Source organism: Pyrus communis, chromosome 8, assembly GCF_041283825.1.
Source record: "Pyrus communis isolate YQ-2024b chromosome 8, ASM4128382v1, whole genome shotgun sequence".
Taxonomy (NCBI): Eukaryota; Viridiplantae; Streptophyta; class Magnoliopsida; order Rosales; family Rosaceae; genus Pyrus; species Pyrus communis.
In genome coordinates, this window is record NC_142572.1 from 3,097,625 (window position 1) to 3,120,564 (window position 22,940).

At 36.5% G+C, this 22,940-nt stretch overlaps 3 protein-coding genes across 4 annotated transcripts; all 3 read left to right on the top strand.

The window, feature by feature from the left end:
• The first annotated feature begins 274 nt into the window (after positions 1-274).
• LOC137717782 (serine hydroxymethyltransferase, mitochondrial) lies at positions 275-6,738 on the top strand. 2 transcript variants are annotated; one of them, XM_068457270.2, is made up of 16 exons: positions 275-543; positions 638-688; positions 793-879; positions 1,324-1,445; positions 1,692-1,768; positions 3,028-3,152; positions 3,609-3,701; positions 4,279-4,371; positions 4,475-4,672; positions 4,770-4,874; positions 4,977-5,042; positions 5,239-5,316; positions 5,809-5,920; positions 6,014-6,124; positions 6,227-6,402; positions 6,506-6,738. In XM_068457270.2, the coding sequence occupies exons 1-15, from the start codon at positions 460-462 to the stop codon at positions 6,373-6,375; spliced, it is 1,551 nt and encodes a 516-aa protein (XP_068313371.2). In that variant the 5' UTR covers positions 275-459; the 3' UTR covers positions 6,376-6,402; positions 6,506-6,738. The 2 variants fall into 2 exon arrangements, with proteins under 2 accessions (XP_068313371.2, XP_088554546.1); XM_088698420.1 differs by lacking the exon at positions 1,324-1,445 and having other exon boundaries at positions 397-543.
• Positions 6,739-9,318: 2,580 nt separating this feature from the next.
• On the top strand, positions 9,319-21,084 carry LOC137717176 (oligopeptide transporter 2-like). Its single transcript, XM_068456478.2, has 6 exons — positions 9,319-9,908; positions 13,773-13,870; positions 16,391-16,954; positions 17,688-17,940; positions 18,189-18,371; positions 20,365-21,084. The coding sequence occupies exons 1-6, from the start codon at positions 9,393-9,395 to the stop codon at positions 20,983-20,985; spliced, it is 2,235 nt and encodes a 744-aa protein (XP_068312579.2). The 5' UTR covers positions 9,319-9,392; the 3' UTR covers positions 20,986-21,084.
• On the top strand, positions 12,532-13,123 carry LOC148694610 (uncharacterized). The gene has a single exon (XM_088698391.1). The coding sequence runs from the start codon at positions 12,600-12,602 to the stop codon at positions 13,017-13,019; it is 420 nt and encodes a 139-aa protein (XP_088554517.1). The 5' UTR covers positions 12,532-12,599; the 3' UTR covers positions 13,020-13,123.
• Positions 21,085-22,940: the final 1,856 nt, after the last annotated feature.

Below are 22,940 nucleotides of genomic sequence, written 5' to 3' on the forward strand. Positions count from 1 at the left end.
AGTAAAGAGGTTCATCCAAATTTGGGGTTTCCTTGATAGCATGCACTATAAACACTCTCGACCTTCGCTTTTCCATTTTCTTGTTGTTTTGTCTCCTATTTATACTATGTTTTAAAAAATAATACAAATAGATAGTAAATGTAACACCATCCATCCAACGCAACCTTACTTTGGTGCAAAGTTGATCCGTTTGCGCGTGTGAGTCGGATCCATGATGTGGCATGGAATTCCTTGCCAGATGTATAATTTATTACCGAAAATCAGAGTCCAACACAAGTGACACTGACACATATCCCTCTTCCCTTCCGCGGGACCCACATTCTGACAGTTGTCCTCGCCACCAACCCCAACCTTAACCCGGACCCCACCAACACCTACCGCACTCTAAACCAACACAAATCTTCAAATTAGAACAACAAAAAACACAGAGCGACAGAGAAGAAACTCCCTCCCGTTTCAATGGCGCTTCGCAGGCTCTCCAGCTCCATCAACAACAAGCTTCCCTTTCAACCTTTCGCCCATGGCGGCTCCATATACCACATGGTACGTAAACTTCTCCAATCAGTCAAATCCAAAATTGTGTAGTTCCAATTTCCACCCGCCATAGTTTTGAACTCCGTCGTCGTTTTGATTTCAGTCCTCTCTGGCCAGCCAAGCTGCTCAAGATAAAGAGAAAGCTCGCGCCACTGTATGTCCTTGTTCTCTTCACGATTTTGTGATTGATTGGTTTATTTGGATCTGGATTTGTGTTGGGTTTGGTTGTGTTGATGGTGTGGAATTGTTTGGATTCAGTGGATTAAGCAGCTGAATGAACCGCTTGAGGTTGTCGATCCCGAGATTGCCGATATTATCGAGCTCGAAAAGGCTCGGCAATGGAAGGTATATTTGATTTGATTTTGCATTTAAGTTTGGAATATAATTGTACTTGTCATATACATCAATAGAATGGAAAATGTTCTCTTGCGAGACGATGAATGTGATACACTGATACGCCTTTAATCTGTTGAGAATGAATCCCACATTGATGAGATTAGAGATCTTGAATGTGTTTATAAGACTTCTTCTCATATTGCCAATTGGTTTCATGGTGGAACCCAAGTTCTTCATGGGATCAAAGCAGGTTATCCCACGCGTGAAGCCCAATGGCCACACGTGCTCCACGTCACTTGAGTGGGTGAATCCCGGTTAAGCCTGGCAAGAAATCATTACTTTCAATGCAATGTTGAGCATTAAAGTTTTGTTGATGATCAGGGTGTTCATATTTCTTTACTTTCTGTTTATATTTTCTTCTAGAATTTCTTAGTAATTTTTAGTTTATGATAGGGGCTAGAGCTTATACCCTCAGAAAATTTCACGTCACTTTCCGTGATGCAAGCTGTTGGGTCTGTCATGACCAACAAGTACAGTGAAGGGTATCCTGGTGCTAGATACTATGGAGGAAATGAGTAAGTAGATCCCCGGTGAATATCTTATGAGTGTTTGTGCTTTCCTGTATGTAACTGTTATGAGAAAATGTATCTATTCGTCAGTTTTATCTTTCCTAAACTGTTTTTTTTTTTTGGGGAAAGTGGTATCTATCACTGAAAGGAGAAAGTAGATGATGGCGTGATTAACCTCGTTTGACATTCTTCTTGTACTTTTGTTTTAATTAATTACACTTGACTGATATTTATTTATATTTATAATTGTAGATATATCGACATGGCTGAGTCCCTGTGTCAGAAACGAGCATTAGAAGCCTTCCAGTTAGATCCTGCAAAATGGGGAGGTAATAGAACTAGATATAGGGTTATACATGTGGCATTGCCAACACTTTTCTTCCATCAGTCCAACATAAATTTTCACATTTTGCGTTTGTCTACATTTACATTGTACAAGTTATGAATGATGTCTTGCGCCCAACGAGTTCAGACTTTCAAATTATTTGGTAGGGAGGGCTTTACTGTTAAGTATTTGCTTTAAAGAAAAATAATTGGGCACACTTTGATCTGATTCTATCCAGTGAGTGATTTTCATTGTATACAATACTCTGTCAACAAATAAAACTGTTTGGGCTTGTCTTGCTATCTGTTTCTTAATGCTAGTGCATGCAAGATGAGTGGTAAATTGTTTGGCTGTTATTTTCTTTGCCAATCCTAAACTTTTATCTATTGACCTCTTCAGTGTGGTTTGTGTTTCTATCATTGGCTAATCACTTTGTTCCCCCTCCCTTTTCTGACCTTTTCCTGGAAGAATATCAAGATTGCATCTTATGGTTATATACCGTTATAGTTATGATTTATTTGGTAGGCTATCAGGATTTATCTGATACAGTTTTAGTACTGTTTAATTGATTTTTATTCCTGGTGTTTTGCGCGTAAAGAATAGAATTTATCGACCAAAGAGTATAGTTTTCCACACATTATTGAGTCCCATCTCCTCTTCCCACAGGAAGGAAAAAAAACATAAGGCACAATATATTCCAGTGTTGAAGTATAATGGTTCTTCTTTTGTGAATTGCAATGGCATGGTCTAGTGAATATGCTTAGTAGGGATTCCAGTAAAAGCTATTTCGGTAACTTATTTCTTCATGATTTTGAACTTGGAATGTAATACTTTGTAAAGTTTGGCTTTGGGATTAGACGGCATTAGAATAGCATTGTTTTACTTAATTAGATTGTTGAAAATGGGACTAAAGGAATTAAAATCTGTTATGTTGCGTAAACATGTCAACCATTGATTTATAAATGCGTGGCTCACATAATAGCTGTGTTATAATAAAGTTTTATTCTGGGCTTTATCTCTTGCTTTTGTAACTCATGTTCATTCAATTATTGGACTGTTGATGTATTTAGTAAAATATATCGTATATACTTATTTTGGGGGTCCTGCCACAATGGTACGTACGTACGAGTTTTATGCAAGATCTAACCGTTGCAAAGATCCATTAGATCCCTATATGGAAGATCTGACTGTTGATTTAAATGATACGTACCATGGAAGAAAAATTGCTTATTTTGTTAAAGATACTTTACTTTATTCTTTCAGTGAATGTGCAGCCACTATCTGGATCCCCTGCAAACTTCCAAGCTTACACTGCATTGTTGAAACCTCATGAAAGAATCATGGCACTTGATTTACCTCATGGCGGCCATCTTTCTCATGGTTATCAGGTGTCTACGTCTCTGATGATTGTTTTTCCAGATTATACTTGGCTATAATTTTGTGCTTTTTGTGGTTAACAGTGACAGCCTGTGTAGCTATTAGTTAGTCTGGTGCGTCTGGGTTGTTTTGTTTATATTCCCCTTCATTTTTCCTGGAAAGAATAAATTAAACCTAGTACTGTCTTTACAGAACAATTTCTCTGAATATCCAATGACTACATAAACTGGAATCCCTTTCTAAGTATATTTATGAAATATTAATTATTTTGAGAATGAAATTGTGTTTGGTATTCCAAGCAATCTGGATATTCAAAACTACACAGAACAAGTAAACCTAAATTTTGTTCTGGTGATTTTACATGCTTCTGATGTCTGGATGTCGCATATCATTTTTGTTTGTAAATACGTAAATGTAATGCTGCCTGTCTATATACTAAATGACACAAACATTTCACCATTGTGCAGACTGACACCAAAAAGATATCTGCTGTGTCAATATTTTTCGAGACAATGCCATACAGATTGAATGAGAGCACTGGCTACATTGATTATGATCAGGTGCCTTGCTCATCCCCATCTTCATTGTTCTAAATTCTCATACTTTTAAGCATACTTAAGAGTTCGTCTTACATGTGTCCTGCAAATATTATTATCAAAACATGATTTTTTTGGTCCAGCCTCAGACATAGGATGAAATGGGGTTCTGGTCCGTCTTACTTGTTTCCTTCAGATATTAGTAGCAAAACTGCACAAAAAATGTTTCAAGCGAATCATTCTGGTTATTGTAAAATGAAAATTGAAAGATAACCACGTGAAGAAATTGCTCACAGGACCACAGTTTAGTTATCATCAAATGGATAATAGTGGACATTATTTGAAATTAGAGTGTGTATCCTACTATCCTTGACTAGTCCTGGGAAATACAGAACTTTGTTAGCCTAAAGATGTCTTGAACTGGGAAATTTGTTGGCATGTCTCCTTCGTTGTTTTGGAGTTTGAGTGCCTATAGTGCTAAGCATTCGCCATGTGTTATTTGCCATTTATCTTTCAAAAATTACATTTACTCTATACGTTTTTTTTCCAACTTTTTATCTTTGAATTAAAGGCTGACCTACGTGAATAAATATGTCCACAGATGGAGAAAAGTGCCACACTTTTCAGGCCAAAGCTAATAGTTGCTGGTGCTAGTGCTTATGCACGCCTGTATGATTATGAACGTATCCGCAAGGTAAATTTTGAGTTTTGTGATTATCATAATCAGTGTTATGCATGTCTGAAATTCTTATGGTACTCAATCTTTAAGTGAGATGTTATTCTTGTGGTGTTGTCAGGTCTGTGATAAGCAGAAAGCAATTCTGTTGGCCGATATGGCACACATCAGTGGATTGGTTGCTGCTGATGTTATACCATCTCCTTTTGAGTATGCAGATATTGTTACAACCACAACTCACAAGTCACTTCGTGGACCCCGTGGGGCTATGATCTTCTTCAGGAAGGGTGTCAAGCATATAAACAAGCAAGGGCAAGAAGTAAGTTCGGATAATTAATTTTAGAATATATATAAATGAAGGAAATTGAATGAATATTAAAACTCCCATTATTTAATGCTTGAGTTTCCTTCTTCAGGTTATGTATGATTATGAAGACAAAATCAATCAGGCTGTCTTTCCTGGGCTCCAGGGTGGTCCGCACAACCACACCATAGCTGGGCTAGCAGTTGCACTGAAGCAGGTTCCTTTGGTGTTTTTGTTCTTTCCTTTTGTTACATGTTGAATGTTGATCAGATTTATGCATCTTCTTGTTACTTGACCGCTGACTATATTATGATTCTAGGTCAAAACTCCGGAGTACAAAGCTTATCAGGAACAAGTTCTCAGTAATTGCTCAAAATTTGCAAAGGTTTGATGAACGTCACTTTCTAAAATATTAATGCAAAATCTGAAAGTTGTTCTCTTTTTTAAATGGGTTCTCGTTATATAGCAATTTGGAGTCAATTTTTTATATGACTAAGGCACACGATGTTTTATTTCCTTTATTGGGTTGTTTCATCTGTCTCACTATTTCCTCTTATAGTTTTTGTCCTTTGAACATGCAGAGCTTGCTAGAGAAGGGCTATGATCTTGTTTCCGGTGGAACAGAGAACCATTTAGTGTTGGTGAATTTAAGAGACAAGGTAACAGCAGATTGATTCTTCCACTGACGGGAAGATTGCAAATAGGAGATTGATTCTCCCTCTGATTGGAAGATTTATTCACACTTAAGTTTTGAGCATGTTTGACCGGGGGTTTAAGAAAAATGATGTCATATGATTACTGAAAGATATGTTACTAGATGAACAACTAGGCCTGGTAATCAAAAAGTGTGATAACATCTCGTTATTCCATGATTAAACCCTCTGAAATAGATTTGAAAAGTGAATTATGTTATAGACGAATGAATGAAAAGGGAAACTTTAAAACCTTTAGTCAAGTTCTGAAAGTTGGGTTATTACAAATCCATGGATTTCTAATGCTTTAGAAAACTCTAGTGGGAAAATCATAGAATTTCCCACATTTCTTGTATACTAGAGGGCTTGATGTTTAATTCATTGATGTATGCTTCTGTGCTGTGAATGGGTTATAGGCTTATAGCAGGAGAAAACTAATGAATATGGAATCTGTGGCAGGGCATTGATGGCTCAAGAGTTGAAAAGGTTTTGGAATCAGTACATATTGCGGCAAATAAAAATACTGTTCCTGGGGACGTGTCTGCTATGGTCCCTGGTGGCATACGCATGGGTAAGGCCATCCATCTCCATTTAATCATTTTGCACCTACTGGCGATTAGCCAAGTACTTTTTCTGACGAACGCCGTGTTTTCTGGTTCCTCAGGTACCCCAGCTCTTACATCTAGGGGGTTTTTGGAGGAGGATTTTGTGAAAGTAGCTGAGTATTTTGATGCAGCTGTGAAGCTGGCCTTGAAGATCAAGGCTACTGCCAAAGGTTTACTCTACGACCATCTTTGTTGATATAAATTATTTTAGGGTTTGTAATGTCACATGTTTCACTACCATAGTTACATGCTCATGCACGTCTGGGTTGCAGGTACAAAGTTGAAGGATTTCGTGGCAGTTCTCCAATCAGACAGTCAAGTTCAATCTGAGATTACAAAGCTTCGCCACGAGGTTGAGCAGTACGCGAAACAATTTCCAACAGTTGGATTCGAGAAAGAAACAATGAGATACGGACAATAAAGTCATAATCTCACAGATCATTCACAGGTCAACTCCTTATCTCCACCTCCGATGTATGCTTAACCACAATGCTTAATATTTTTGTAGGGAAGTGCAATTTTATTCAATTTTCGTATGAACTATTTTGCAGATAAGTCAAAAGATTTCCAATAAGAAGACCATGTCGGACTTTCATCAACACAACACAATAGTAATGGAATTTTGTTATAAACTACAAACTTTTCTATTATCATTCACTGAATTTTGGTGTCAACATTGCAACTGTTGAATGAGACGTCGTTGTAGATGTCTCATTATTACGTACTCAATAATCGATGCTATTTTTCTATTGAATGAGATGTCGTTGTAGATCGAATTCATCTACACATCGTTTACCAGCTTTGATGTAGTTGATGGACAGCATTGTAGCAATTATAGAAAGATAAAGAAAAACAGTGGAATGTAGGGTGTGAACGGAGCATGATCCTCTTGTTTTTATGTGGATTTATGCTTGGTGTAGTTTAACATGAATACAACGTTATGAGGGGGACAGGCGATCTTTCTGAGAAACATTCAACAGGATGACCTTGTGATTGAACAAGTTTTGGATTTTTGGTACAAAAATCCGAAAAATCCTTCGGAGGGTACAGGATTGTGTTCTCGGGCACGTAAAGTTGTTTATTTTTCTAATGATATTGTTTTTGCTCCAAAAGGATTCATAATTTGGTTGATAATTAGTTTAGCTTTGTGTAAGAATCGTTGCTTATTGTCAAGGATTTTGATGGGACGAAAGGTATCCATTTTGTTTGTTTTCTAAAGGATGATAGAGGTCCCAATTTTATTTCTTCCTCGCCAATGGAGGGCTGGGAATAAGGAGAGATGATGGTTTTAATACTAATAAAAATAAGATTTTTCAGGCAAAATGGTCTCTGAGACTGTCCCAACTTTTCACTTTGGTTCCTGAGATTTAAAATTGATAGAAATGGTTCCTGATATTATCTGCACATCAATCATTTTGGTTTTTTAATGAAAAGTCTGTTAAATTGAAGAAACCATCGATTCGAGGGGGTTTATTTGACAAAAATACTCTTGATATATTACAGATTTCTCACAGAAGTGCAAGATGATTGACGGTGGACAATCTCAAAAATTATTTCAATCGATTTTAAATTTCAGAGATAAAAATGAAGAGTTATAAAAAAATAATTGTGGTCATTGATCATCTATGACTATTTTTTGCTCAAAGGACACCGATGGTGAGGCAATAACCCCCGGCTGATGGGCCACAGGCTCCATCCATCTCAGTGAGGTACAAGAGTGCAGCTACTCACTTGATTTGGGGGTCCTAACCATGGGTACAAATTGGTAAACGAAAGTATAATTAATGAGAATTCTTGAGCACAAAAGATGAACACCCAGCGCCACCCTCACTAGCTTGGACTCGAATTCAAGGAATGTTTTGGTGGAGAAATTTTTTTAAGTGTTTTGTATTTAAGCAGATATTTTACGCGTTATATTGAAGCATAAACTTTTTAGAGTTATTGTGGACATTTCAACATAAAGAATATCATCCAACTTTACTATAGATGGAGGGTCCCCAATGGAAAAGGATCCTCGTCGGATCCCTTTCCTGGGGATTCAGGAGATCCTGTGATCATAACCATTCATCGTACATTATGCAGTCAGTTTTTGTTTGGTACTATTTATATTTAATTTTAAAGTTTTAAATTTAAAATGATTTCTGACCGCACAATGTATGATGAACGGTCATGATCACGGAATCCCCCAAATCCCCAGGAAAAGGATCCGGCGAGGATCCTTTTTCGTCCCCAATGACTATTTTGAGTCATCTTCACTGCGAAACACAGAGAAGTAAGTGCAAGTCGTTCCTGTTTTTTGAGAAACCTTAGAAGCATTTTTGGTGAACATATTAGAAGGAGAGTGAGTTGTTGAAATAACCGAAATAATCCTGAACACAAATCATGTGCAACTTATTTTGGATGAAAAACTTAACCGAGTTATGGTGAGATGACAAATTAATAATTTTGAAAAATTGGTATGACAAATTGCTTAAAATATAACAAATTAAAAAAGAGTGGATAAGCGTATAAGGTCATTTGCTATTTGAGTTATACTCTATATTTTTGTATCACATAACTGATATTGTGGCAATGATATTCTTCACAAATGGTTATTATCAAAGAATATTGGTGGAACTAGTATTTTCTTTTTCTTGAAGCGTAACTTCTAAAAGAATGACTGAAGAAATTAAGATGAGCTTATAAATTTTTATTAGTAAACGATTGGGCTGAGTTCAATTTCAATTCAATTGAGAGAACTACCAGTAAGTAATTACTCGATTACAAAATTCATTGCTTCGAATTCGAATTTTGATCTCCTTCCATACTTCACAAGCAACATCTAGTTCAGGACTCCATTTACTAGCCTCACGAATAATTTCATTACCCTCACGAGCAAGATCACGTCCCTCATTACAAGCTTGTACACATACTTCTAGAGCTACTCGATTAGCTACGGCACCGGTGCATTTCCCCAAGGATGTCCTAAAGTTCCGTCACCAAATTGTAGTAAAGAATCATCTCCAATGATTTCGGTCAGAGCAGGTATATTCATTAATTTAGTTTGCTTCATTTTTCTTCTAAAAAGGAACCATGCATAAAGAAATATATAATAAATAACTCAATATTAATATCTTTGTTAGCTTCCTTAGTATACCTTAATCATAGATTAATAAAGCATCGATATTGTCCACATCAAACCAATTTAATTAATTTTGCAATCAGCACAACACGCTTCTATGCATGTCTTGTCAATACCTCCAATTCCACCTGCCGTACCCGGCCGGCAACGAAATGTCGATGACAAAAAATCCAAAATCATAAAATTGTAAACAAACTGTAAAAACACTTATAAAAATCCTTCATTTCAATTCATACGTTCAACATCCAAACCCTTGACACACATACATTCACCTTTCAAAAAAACCTCTCTACTCTCCCTCCCTCTCTCTCTTCCCCATGGACACCCCAGCCACCGCCTTAGAAGTGGAGGCCGATGCTATAACCGAGATCGAGGAGGAGGACAAGAACGGTGATGACGTGTCATCGGTCGAGCAGGTCCGTCTAACGGTCTCCAACCAAGACGACAGTTCCCTCCCTGTATGGACGTTCCGTATGTGGACTATAGGCATATTCTCGTGCTTCCTCCTCTCATTCCTCAACACCTTCTTCTCGTACCGCACGGAGCCGCTCGTGATATCAATGATTTCCGTGCAGGTGGCAAGTCTGCCGATCGGGAGGTTCATGGCTAGGACGCTACCGAGGAGAAAGTTTTGGATTGGTGGGAAGTCATTCTCGTTGAACCCGGGAGAATTTAACATAAAAGAGCACGTGCTGATTTCGATATTTGCAAACGCCGGATCTGGGTTTGGGAACGGACCGGCGTATGCGGTTGGTATTGTGAATATAATCAAAGCGTTTTACGGTAGGAAGATATCCTTCTTTGCAAGTTGGGCACTTGTGATTACAACACAGGTACGTACGTAATGCATGCATGCATGCAGAAATTACTCGTAATGAACTACAATATTAAGCACACTTGTGGGAGAGAGAGAGTGTTAATTAACACTAGTACAATTTGAGTATTTCAAAAGGCTTTGCTGGGAGTGCGCCCTCAGAGGTGAGGGAGAGTTGGTGGGCATTTTCTTCAAGTCTGCCTTGCCATAAGAGACGAAGGTCGACAGATATAGGGATTTTCTGAATAGAAAGTGGTGGTACTGTTCTTTTACCCTTGTCGAACGAACGGCTCTTCGATTTCTGAACGAACGGCTCTTCGATTTCTGAACGAACGGCTCTTCGATTTCTGCATGGCAAAAGTAGTCACGGGTGCGGCTCTTTTGACAAAGCTTCACGTGATTTGCGGAGGAAAATCCGGCTCTCTGAATAGGTGGACGCATCGCCTTGGCATTTTATAGAGTTATCTATCACCACAACAAACACACTCTGAAGAATTCCCATTCTTGAAAATCGACTCCGGCCCTTTGAGAATTAATTTCATCCACCCCTTCTCTTTGAACACTTTGAAAAAATGGCAAACCCATCAAACCTTAGCTTAGAATTAAGTCTCAGCAGTGATACGGGCGCGCCGCGTCAAGGTAATGTATGGCGCCCTTCTTTCCTATCTTCTAACGGTCCCCTTACAGGTGAAGACTCCGTGATCCAGGACGCCACAACAGCTACAATAGTAGCTAGGAACCTCCTCACTCCAAAAGATAGTAGGCTGCTGTCAGGACGGTCCGATGAGTTGGCCGTTCAAGAGTCCCTCGCACTTAGTGTTCAGTGTGCGAGCTCTGTGTCCAATATGGGCCAACGCCTACTTGCCCGCTCCCGTCAGGTGGAATCATTGATGGCAGAGGTGGAAAGTCTCAAGCAAGAGATCAAACTGCTTAAGCATGAGAATAGAAGTTTGCACGTGCTTGCAAACAACTATTCGACGGGCATGAAGAGGAAGCTTGATGAGCTGCAAGAATCCGAAGGTCGGATTCAAAGTGACCGTCAAAGGTTTTCGGCTTATCTCCAGAGGCACCTTTTTCCTGGGTCATCCAGCATTTGTCCAAGTATTGAGGCCTCGAATGCTCTATATCCGATGCCTTCCGCTCCGATGCCTTCCGCTTCAATGCCTTCTGCTCTGATGCCTTCCGCTCCAAGAGTTTTGCCACGTAGTGGGGCTTCAAGCAAACAACCTTTGTGAAAGTTACATTCTTTTATTTATTTATTTTTTTTTTTTTTTTTAATGCACATGCTTTTTTCATGGAATCTCGTCAAGTCAAGGTTTATCCTAAACCTAATTAATCAACTTTATTTATAGCACATTGACGGACTCTACAGCTTAATCAACATATACCACTCTTATTTAATAATTTAAATTGTGATTCTTTAACAATGACAGAATAATTAATATATACTTTACAACTTAGAAAAATAAGTGCAAAAGAAAAGCGGATTGACACTTGGTTAAGCATAAGCCATGCAAATCCATTAGCATGATTAGGATATGCCATGATTAAAATCCATGGAAACTCTGTCGGTTCTTTGAAAACAACGTGCCAGAGGACTCCAATTCGGAAAGATATCATCTTCATGTCTCTTCTTCTACAGCCTGTAGATTAAGTGATTCGGACTCTTGAAATTTAATTATACAACAAAAACTTATTATAACTCTTCCATGGCTTCAAATTCACCTCTAACTAAAAAGAAATTAGTTCCACATGTTTAACTAAATCCACCTATTTTTTTTTTTCTTTACCTTCATCATTGCTTCCCAACATCATCATTGCTACCTCTTTTTTTTTTATGCCGTCCATCATTTCCCTCCTTCCCGTAAAAACCCCAGTTTTCCTGTTTCCCTGTAACTAGGTTTTCCCTCTTTCCCTCTTTATTTCCCTCTTCCCTTTTTCCCTCTTTCTTTCCCTCTTTCCCTCCCGTATAAACCTCTTTCCCTCTTCCCTTTTTCCCTCTTTCTTTCCCTTTTTCCCTCCCGTATAAACCTCTTTCCTTCTTCCCTTTTTCCCTTTTTCTTTCCCTCTTTCCCTTTTTCTTTCCTTCTTTCCCTCTTTCCCTCTTTCCCTCCTCACTTTCTTCTCCCGAACTTCCTCTCCACTATCGATCCCCCTTGCACAAAGGAAGAAGACAATGATTTTTTTCAGGACCTCAAGGTTTTATTTCTCCATCTTTTTCTTTGGTTTTTACGATTTTTCCTCTCTTTAGTTTTGTTTTCCCTCTTTTCAGTATTTAATTCACTCTTTAGTTTTGATTTCCCTCTTGCAATCGACTTTAATTTGTAGAAACATGCTTATTCACTCTTTTCATTCTCTTTGCTTCTTTGCAGATTTATGAAGTTGAATCAATTATATCAAATTTGTGGTATGTACATAATACTTTAATAATAATTTACTGTTTTTGTTATTTTTTTTTAAGTTTTTTTTTAATAATTTCATTCAAATAATCGCACTAACATTTATATTGTATGTTTAACAGAAGAAATCTATTGCTGGCAAGAAAGCTCGGGACTCAAAGACACTTCTCCACCATTCCGGTTCAAAGCCCTTTTCGTATAGGCTTGAGGCACGACGTCAGGTAAAAGTATATTAATTTTTAAATTTTATACATTTTATTTTTTATTATTGACTAATAAAATTTACTTAATGATTTTTTTTACTTAATGTTATGGTGGAAAAGTCCACTGCTGTTCTCCAAGAAGCAACATCGCAGCTTCCCCCGGAGACCCCGATCGAGGACGTCAATGTACCCGAGGATGCAGATATTCAGATCGTGACTGAGGTCTTGGATCAGAAGTTGGGTCGTCGTTATGGCAAGATTGTTCGATGTATGGGGAAGGCGGGGGTTCGTGAGACGGGTGCCTCCTCTTCCAGATCGTCCACAGGAGAGGTCAATGCCTTGAAGGAGGAAGTGACAACCCTAAAAGGTCAGCTTGCGGCCCAGGGCGAGTACATTAAGGCCCAGGACGAGAGGATGAGTATGATTGTACAAGCCTTAGCGATGTCCGGCCTCCAGATCCCGATGCCAACACGTGATGTTGCTCCACCTTCAACTTCCCAGCCACTTCACCCAGCTGATACCCAGTAGCATGATGTATCCTAGAAGACTAGTAGTTGTTTTTTTGTGTTTGGACATCTTGTGTGTACATTTTTATATATTTTATAATTAAATACTTTTTCTTGGTTTAATAATTATTGTTTAGAATTTCATTACAATATTTATTAAAAATTAAATAAAAAAAATTCTTTGGCCAAAAAAAAAAAACAAAGGGTTTGCGCGACGAAGAAGTGATCTGCGTTGCGCAAAACCACTTTGCGCGACCCAGGTTCTTAGTTGCGCAAAGTTGTTTTGCGCGACGCAGGTACATTTTTATATATTTTATAATTAAATACTTTTTCTTGGTTTAATAATTATTGTTTAGAATTTCATTACAATATTTATTAAAAATTAAATAAAAAAAATTCTTTGGCCAAAAAAAAAAAAAAAAAAAAGGGTTTGCGCGACGAAGAAGTGATCTGCGTTGCGCAAAACCACTTTGCGCGACCCAGGTTCTTAGTTGCGCAAAGTTGTTTTGCGCGACACAGGACCTAGGTTGCGCAAAGTTGTTTTGCGCGACGCAGGACATTCGTCGCGCAAAGTGGTTTTGCGCAACGTAGATCACTTCTGCGTCGCGCAAACCCTGCTTTCACGCACTTGGCGCAACGGTGAATGCGCGACGAACATCCGTTGGGCTAATTTTTGCACGACGTTTTTTGACTTTGCGCTACGAAGGTCCTGCGTCGTGCAAAGCCTTTTTTGTACTAGTGTAAATGCTAAATTTATGGTAAATAAGTACTGCAGGTATTGGGGTATGGGTGGGCTGGTATTATCAGAAAGTACGTGGTGGATCCGGCGGGGATGTGGTGGCCTAGTAGTCTCGTTCAGGTTTCTTTGTTCAGGTAATTTACCATAAAACGAACAATAATGTTATTCTTACCATATTGTTATACCATAATCTTATACCACCTTATGTGGCGGCTGAGTTAGACATGCCACCTCACTTAATTACAACATACTTGGATTTCCATATAAATTTTATTAATTTTAATTAGTTTTTGTTTGGAAACATATATTAGATTGAATTAAAACACTTCAATTCTCATATTCTTGCATCCCTCATCCAGTCGTCCTCAAATACTCTTTTCGTCATCCCAATCTCCTCTATCCCTCCTTAAAGTTCCTCTAATTGTCTTGTGCTTCTTCATCCTCCTTCCTCCTCTTTTCCAGAACAAATAGATCAAAGAACATTAAAAAAACAAAAAACAAAAACAAAAGGCCAATTGCGAAAGGAAAAAAAAAAAAAAAAGCATAATTAATTTCAATAATTGGCGAGCAACTGCAGCATAAATCTAAGGATTTTTCAAGAACAGTGACCCCATAACCTTCAATCTGATAGAATTAATAAAAGATATTAAAGAGTAATGCTATAATAAGAGTAATGCTATTCATACCATGTTTTTGTACCACATTTCTATACCACCTTAGATGGCATTTGATGTGGACAACTACATCATTTGAATTAATCAAATTTTTAAATTTAGTTCATTATTTAATAAACTAATAATTAAGAAAAACTAGTTAATTAAATGATCATTGTGGTATACGAGGAGTTTTTTTCCTTCCTTTCCTTGGCTTTTTCAAAATTTTCAAATGATGTGGCTGTCCACATTAGATGCCACCTAAGGTGGTATGAAAATGTGGTATAAAATTATGGTATAAATAGCATTACTCTAATAATAAAACTAAAACTAAAGATGTGGCATGTCCAAGTAAGCTGCCACATAAGGTGGTATAGAAATTATGATATAATAATATGGTAAGAACAACATTACTCTAAAACGAAATTGTAATTTCAATTCTCTGTGAGACAGATTCACAAATTGGTATTCCATCCACACACACACACACACACACACACACACACACACACACACATATATATATATATGTGTATATATGTGTGTATATATATATATATATATATCTCCATACTTTTTATTCCTGCAGAATCATGTTTAATTCTTGCATTCGTTAAATCAAACGCAAAAAATGCACCAAGAATGTGAAAGAGAAAATAATTGTGCACAACTCATTTCCTTAGAAAAATATACTCAAGGAAAATGCTTTGCAAGGTTATAACATATGTGTATACAATTTGCTATATTTTCATAATAATTCTATGAAAATAAAGAGTTTACAAATTAATTTGGTACATACATTCATAATGGATTGACATGTAATGGAAACCAAAGATATTAAAGAGACTATATTTTTGCACCACAACTACATATTATATGATGAAACAACTAGTTGTATGAATTATTTGTCACAAGAATATAATTTATGTAAATTAATGGGATAAAGTCGTACTACAAATCTACAAAGATCCCTAGAATATGTATTTTTATTTTTATTTTTTGGTGTTGTGTGTGGTTAATAAAAATGATAGCTGTGTCATATAAAAAATGAATTTGTGACTTCAACTTTGAAAATCAGTGATTCAAATCATTCAATACGAGTCTAGCAAGAAAAGGAATTTTGTATTTTTAAATTTTTTTGATATGTACTCCATTATTGATTAACAATTTATAGGATAAAAAAAATTATATGTTTGTAATGTTTAAATATACTGGTAATGTAATAAGTATATTAATTAGTGGTAGTACCTAAAGTTAACAATATATATATATATATATATATATATAGCTTTTAAGGTAAGAGATCTCCATTTTTTTAAATGGGGATTAGTTGTGGGGCACAAAGGATACCAAATTTCAATGATTTAAACCGTCTATTTTTTAAGTAGCACCTCATAGATCATCCTTGCAAAATATTAGCCAAATCGGAAATATTTGAGGCATCTAATTGAGTTAAAAAAATAGACAAACATTGTGGTCTAAGAAACATTGAAATTTCATCGTGACAATTGAATGGGCAAAGGTTTGGATTGAATTGAATTTTTACAAGAATGATCTATGAATCGAGATTTACAACATGTGGCTCCCTAGTTTATTTTTTGTTTGTGGTATTCCTGTCAATTTGTACTTAAGTTGTATTTTTCTCAACTTGTACTTTAAGTAGGTTTTAGGTTTAACTTTCATGAACGACAATTTTTTACACTAATTTACTATGCTTGACCCACTATGGTTTAAACCCAAATCATCTATTCTTTAGTATAAATACACTGTTATATCTTACTAAAAAAATTGTATATAAATTTGTAGCCAGCTAGTTTATGCATATATATATTTACTTCAGCTCCTAATTGATGTTCATATTCCTTTAAAACAATTAACCTAATTAAGGAAGCAAAATATTAATCTTGCAATATCAATGTATTTTATTTCAGTTTTAAGACAATACATATTTATGAATGGATATTTGACTTTGATTTGCGTACAATATGCATGAACATGAAGGGCTCTGCATGAGAAAGACAAAAATCGAATGTCCAGAGGGAAATTCTTTTTGATAGCACTGGTATGCAGCTTCTCTTGGTACGCAGTGCCGGGCTACCTCTTCACAACTCTCTCAATAATTTCATGGATTTGTTGGATTTACCCTAAGTCCATAAGAGCTCAGCAAATCGGCTCAGGCTACCGTGGACTTGGCCTTGGGTCATTTACCCTAGATTGGTCGGTCATATCCTCTTACTTGGGGAGCCCATTGATCAGCCCCTTCTTTGCCATTGCCAACGTCACCGTCGGATACATCGTCGTCATGTATGTCATCATTCCGATTGCCTACTGGAGGCTCAACTTGTACAACGCAAAGAATTTTGCAATCTTCTCTTCGCACTTGTTTGATTCCGACGGCCAAATATATAATGTCAAAGGGATTGTGAATGACCAGTTTCAGATTGACATGCCTGCCTATGAAAAACAAGGATACATAAACTTGAGTGTATTCTTTGCCCTAACATATGGGCTTGGTTTTGCTGCTGTTATATCAACCCTCACACATGTGGCTCTATTCAATGGAAGGTGCGTGATAGTGAATACTTTGCATGACTTCAAGTTTACTCTGTGTGTGTGTTTTATTTATTTATTTTTTAAATACTATTACACACAAATAGACACACACAAACTAACACGCTGAAACAATTTCTAATAAAAATGTACCTTGTCATTGTACGTGGAACCCATCCCTTGTTCTATTTTTGTTTTCTATATGTAGGCATGATTTTGATTTTCATCTTGAGATATGATTGTCTAATTACTTGAGCCAAAGTATGAGATTGAATTTTGATTTTGGAACTTGAATTAGGCATATTATTTTGAGTATATTCATATATAGGTGCATTTGTAAGTTCATATTTATTTGTAGGTACACTAAGGATAGGTAAAATGTACCAACGAATGTACATACGTCTCCTTTTGTACCTGCATAACATGTTCATATATATAACGTACCTAAGTAAAAGATCAAAATCCAAATTCAATTTTAATGCTTAATTATAATTAATAATTTATTTATAAAAATGTTAATCTAATTTTTTTTTAAAGTTGATGTTTCACCATAAGATGAATTAGTACAATGAGGAGTAATTTAGCTTCTTATACGGACATACAAGGTTCCCTATGCTTCTGTTGAATTCAAACTTTCAACAATTTTTTATTTATTTTGTTAAGAAAATAAAAAATTTATTTATTTCTGGGTAATAAAATGTTACTAGTTATTATTGTGGCAGTAATATGAATGATATTCTTCTAACAGGGACATATATGAACGATACCAATCGTCATATAGTGGAAAGATAGATATACACACCAAATTAATGAGGAAATACAGGGACATACCCAGCTGGTGGTTTCATGTTTTGCTTGTGGTGTCGTTCGTATTCTCTCTAGCATTGTGCATTTTCATGAAGGATGAGGTGCAAATGCCATGGTGGGGACTCGTTTTTGCAGCAGGAATTGCATTGATTTTCACACTTCCAATCAGCATAATAACTGCCACAACAAATGTGGTAAGTTTGCAACTCTTGAACCTCCTCCTTTCGGTCACACTTGGTTGAGACCCATATACATTAGAGATTGCGGCAACCTGGTCTATTTATTAGTGTGTCTATAAATAGCATTACTTGAAAAATAATGTTAAGCTATTCGATTTGGAGTGCAGATGTTTAAATGGTGAGTGTCACACACCCCATATCTATAATTGATAGTTTAAGATCATGAATCTCTAAGAATCTTATCTCTTTTCTAATTTTTTTAGACACCAGGACTAAACATCATCACGGAGTACGTCATGGGTTTGATACTACCTGGATATCCGATAGCCAATGTATGCTTCAAAACTTATGGATACATAAGTATGTCACAGGCAATTTCATTTTTGAGTGATTTTAAGTTAGGTCATTACATGAAGATTCCTCCCATCTCCATGTTCGTAGTTCAGGTATGTTTATATTCTTCTCCCTTTACATTTTAGTTATTGGATACGATCACACTATAAATTAGTTAAAAATGTAACTCATATCTTATTCTTTGAATTATAGTTAGTACCTAACTTAATATTAATGTATTCCAGTTATTCAAACTAAATGACCTCAATTAGCTTGTAATATTATAATATATATGGGTAAATTACACAAAACTACTTTAACTATGGGTCGAACGATACTATCATACCTCATCTTTTAAAAATGACAATTTCATATCTCATCTTATGAATTTGTGCCAATGTCAGACTTCCGTCAGTTTTTCTGTTAATTTCTCTGTTAAGTGCTGACGTGGCTAGAGACAAGACCCACTCATTAATCTAATTGGATTTAAAAATAATTAAATATTTTTTTAATAAATAAATATTAAAAAATATTTTTTTATATAAACTTGGGGGATCCACATCTACAAATCCTTCCTCACCCGTCCCCCCTTAACCTACCTCCACCACCCTCTCTCTCTCTCTCTCTTCTCTTACCCTGCAACCTGCATCCCTAAAATCCCAAAACCCAGAAACCCTTCCCACTCATCCCCCCCCTAACCTGCCTCCACCACCCACCCTCTTCGATGCCAAGGAGGCCGACGATGGCTTCACCCGCGGCTCCTCGAGCTGGTCCTTGTTCATGTACCAAAAAAAAAAAAAAAAACCAATTCATCTTCCCCACCCAAGCCCACTCCCAAATCAGACACACCCCTTCTCCCCACCCGAGCCCACCACCAAATCAGAGAAACTCCTTCTCTCTCTCTAATCCTTGCACCATCTGGATAGGAAAGGTGAGGTCGAAGTCGAACACGGCCGCCTTTTCGAATTTGAGAGGTTTGATGAGATTTTGGGTTTTGAGATTTGTAATGGGTTTTGGGATTTTGGGGATGCATGTTGCCCAGAGAGAGAGAAGAGAGAGATGTGTGAGAGAGAGAGAGAGAGAGAGAGAGAGAGAGAGAGAGAGAGAGAGAAAGAGAGAGAGAGAGAGAGAGAAAGAGAGAGAGAGAGAGAGAGAAGAGAGAGAGAGAGAGAGAGAGAGAGAAAGAGAGGGAGAGAGAGAAAGAGGGTGGATGGTGGAGGAAGGTTGGGGGGGGGGGGGGGGAACAGATGGGAAGGGTTTCTAGTGGGGAGAAGGGGATCTAGGTTTTGGGGAGGGGGGACACAGGTTGATGGGTGTTTTTTTGTTTTTAATTTTTGTTTTTGTTTTTAATTTTTTAATATTTGGTTAATATTTAATTAATTTTTTTAATAGAAAGTGGACTCTGAATCAAGCCACATCAGCATTTAACTGAGAAATTCACGGCCAAGCTAACAGAAGGTATAACATTTGACCAAATTCTAAAGATGAGGTATGACATTGTCAATTTTAAAAGATGAGGTATGATAGTGTCGTGAAACCCATAGTTGAGGTAGTTTTTTGTCATTTACCCTGTATATATAGGGAAGTGTTATTGGCACTCCAAAAATCTTATTCTACACTCCTCACAAGTGTATTTTTCTTTCCCAATATAGAAAGTTTGGAGTATAGAATGTGATTTTTTAGAGTGCTAATAACAATTCTATATATATATATATACACACATATATATATATATATATATATATATATATATAATATGAACAACCAATTTGTACCATCTAATCAGAAAACAACTCTCCACAACATGCACATACAATATATTATAACATGAATTAGATGCGTGTGTTTAAAGTGGTATTAAATTTGCCAATAAAAAAAAGTGGTATTGAATTCTGAATGAAAGTGATTAACTATAGTATCATATACAAATCTAGTAAGAATGTGGATATTGATTTTTTGTTTTTCTTTCTAAATTTTATTATTAAATTTAGGGTTAAAAAATATTACAATAATTTAGTGGAGGGAAAGTTTCTAACCCGGGATGCATGAGAAGCTGCTATCTTTTTACTATGAATTTATAATTTTCTTTTTCCTGCCATTATAAAGTGCATAGGAACTATAATAGCCGGAACAGTCAATATTGGGACAGCATGGTGGCTGCTAACTACAGTGGAAAACATATGCAATACTGACTTACTCCCTGACACTAGTCCTTGGACTTGTCCTAATGATAGTGTCTTCTTCACTGCATCTGTGATTTGGGGTCTGGTTGGACCGAGACGAATCTTCGGCTCTCTCGGACTCTACGGAGGACTCAACTGGTTCTTCCTGGTAGGTGCACTCGGACCTGTCTTGGTATGGTTGTTGCACAAAGCTTTCCCTAGTCAGAAATGGATCGCCTACATCAACCTTCCAGTGCTTTTCGGAGCAACAGCTGTGATGCCACCAGCTACAACAGTGAACTTCAACAGCTGGATTGTGGTCGGAATCGTTTTCAATTACTTTGTTTTCAGATACAGAAAGAAGTGGTGGCAGAGGTACAATTATGTTCTTTCTGCTGCCCTAGATGCTGGAGTGGCTTTCATGGGGGTGCTTATATATATATGTTTAACCATAAACAATGTAAGCATTTCCTGGTGGGGTACAGCAGACCATGACCACTGTATATTGTCTACTTGTCCAACATCCAAGGGCATAGAACCCGGTCATGCTTGTGTATTCCCTTAAGCTACTAGCCTACTACATCGTATGCTGCTTTTGGATTTTGAAGTTGATTTTATGCAAAAAGGTTCATTTGAAGGAAACGACGTTGTAAATAACAAAAAATGAATGAATGAATGAACCCTTTCTTCTATTTAAGTGTTGTCTTATAAGAATCTTATACATATATAAGATAGGTGAATAGTCAAACCCTAATTTGCCCATTTGGGTACACTGCTAGATAGCCATTGCTAAAAGGTGGTGTGCTAAATTTAGGGTAGTGCTATTCACACATCCCATTTTACCTCTCACTCACCCTTGTTGAATTTTTGTCCATTGATCTTCTTCAATTCATTCGATCCGATAACCAGAAATTGAGAAGGGTGTGTGAGCGGTAAAAATGGGTGTGTAGATAGCACCACCCTAATTTTATTTATATGAAACTAGATAATAGTCTCTAAATAAGATCTATTTTTCAATAAAATTGGGTGTAAGATTAAATACCGATTTTGGTTCTTTAACTTCATATTTAAAGCCCCGACAAGGTTTTTACCGAGGTCCATGTATGCATCGCTATCCTCTTATTTGTACGCTTCATTTCATTTTAATGAATATCGTACTTTTTTCCTCAAAAAAAATCTAGCTAACAATTATTAACTTTTGTTTTGTTTTATTTTGAGTATTATAAATAGATGAATTTTACTTAATGGTTTTTATCACAAATGATCATTGAGATTAACCAAACTCATCATTTTGGTCCTTAATTAAGTTTCAAAATCAATCAATCAGATCCTTGACATTCAATGCCGCACATCAATGTTACCCTTCCGTTAGAACTCTATCAATAATTCTGTTAGTTTGCTTATGTGGCATATATATAGGACCCACAAGTCCAACAATATAGTGCCACGTGGATTTTACAAAAACAAAAATTTAACTATTGCAAAATTCTAAAATCTGCAAAAGCAAAATAACAAAGAAGAAAAGAAATTAGAACCCACTCTCCAACCCATTTTCCTCATCTTCTTCCACCTGCCTATCTCTCCCAATAGCTACCATCACATCTTTTTTCCCCCACTGCGCGCCTCCTCCACAATCCGACGGCCAGTTTCTTTTTCCAATCAATCCATTCATTCTTAATGGACGAAAAAATAATTTATTCTTAACATTTTTCGATCGAATTCGAATTCAAACTCAAACCCTAGCGTCGCAAACCCTAAAGAGAACAGACTTCAAGTTTACCAGTAATCTTTTATCTGGGTAGATGGCGGATCTCGAAAATAGGCTCGACTTGGTAGGTAAGCCCAAAGCCACCTTCTTCTTTAATCCGAGAAACCGGTGCTCGAAACTTTGATAAATCCCAATCATTGTCGACGGTCAAGCAAAGACTGTGGAAATCAATGGCCCTGTCAAAATCCCTGGCAGTTGCTGGGTATCGATGATATTCTGGTGATATTAGAATTGTAAAAAATAATTCTTTCTTTTCTCCCTTTTTGTTTTTTTTTTTTTTTGTTTTTTTTTATTATAGATTTTTAGAATTTTGAAATGGTTTTTTTTTTTTTTTTTAATCCACATGGCATATATTATGGGACTTGTGGGTCCTATATGTGTGCCTCATAAGCAAACTAACAGAATTATTAACGGAGTTTTAACGGAATGACAACATTGGTGTACGACAGTGAATGACAAGGACTAGATTGATAGATTTTGAAACTCATAGATCAAAATGATGAGTTTGATCAATCTACCATTTGTGATAAAAACCCTTTACTTAATGTGTATTCAATATAGGTAAAAAAAATTGCAATGTGCTATTAAATATCATGCATTTTTTTTCATAAAAAACAAACTTTATCAACGTGGAGAGACCTAAAAAAAAAAAAAAAGGAGAAAAAGACTACCATAATGATAATGCTATATATACATATATTGCTTAAGTGGTAACAATATTGTTATAAACATTGTATTAAAATGTGATTGTG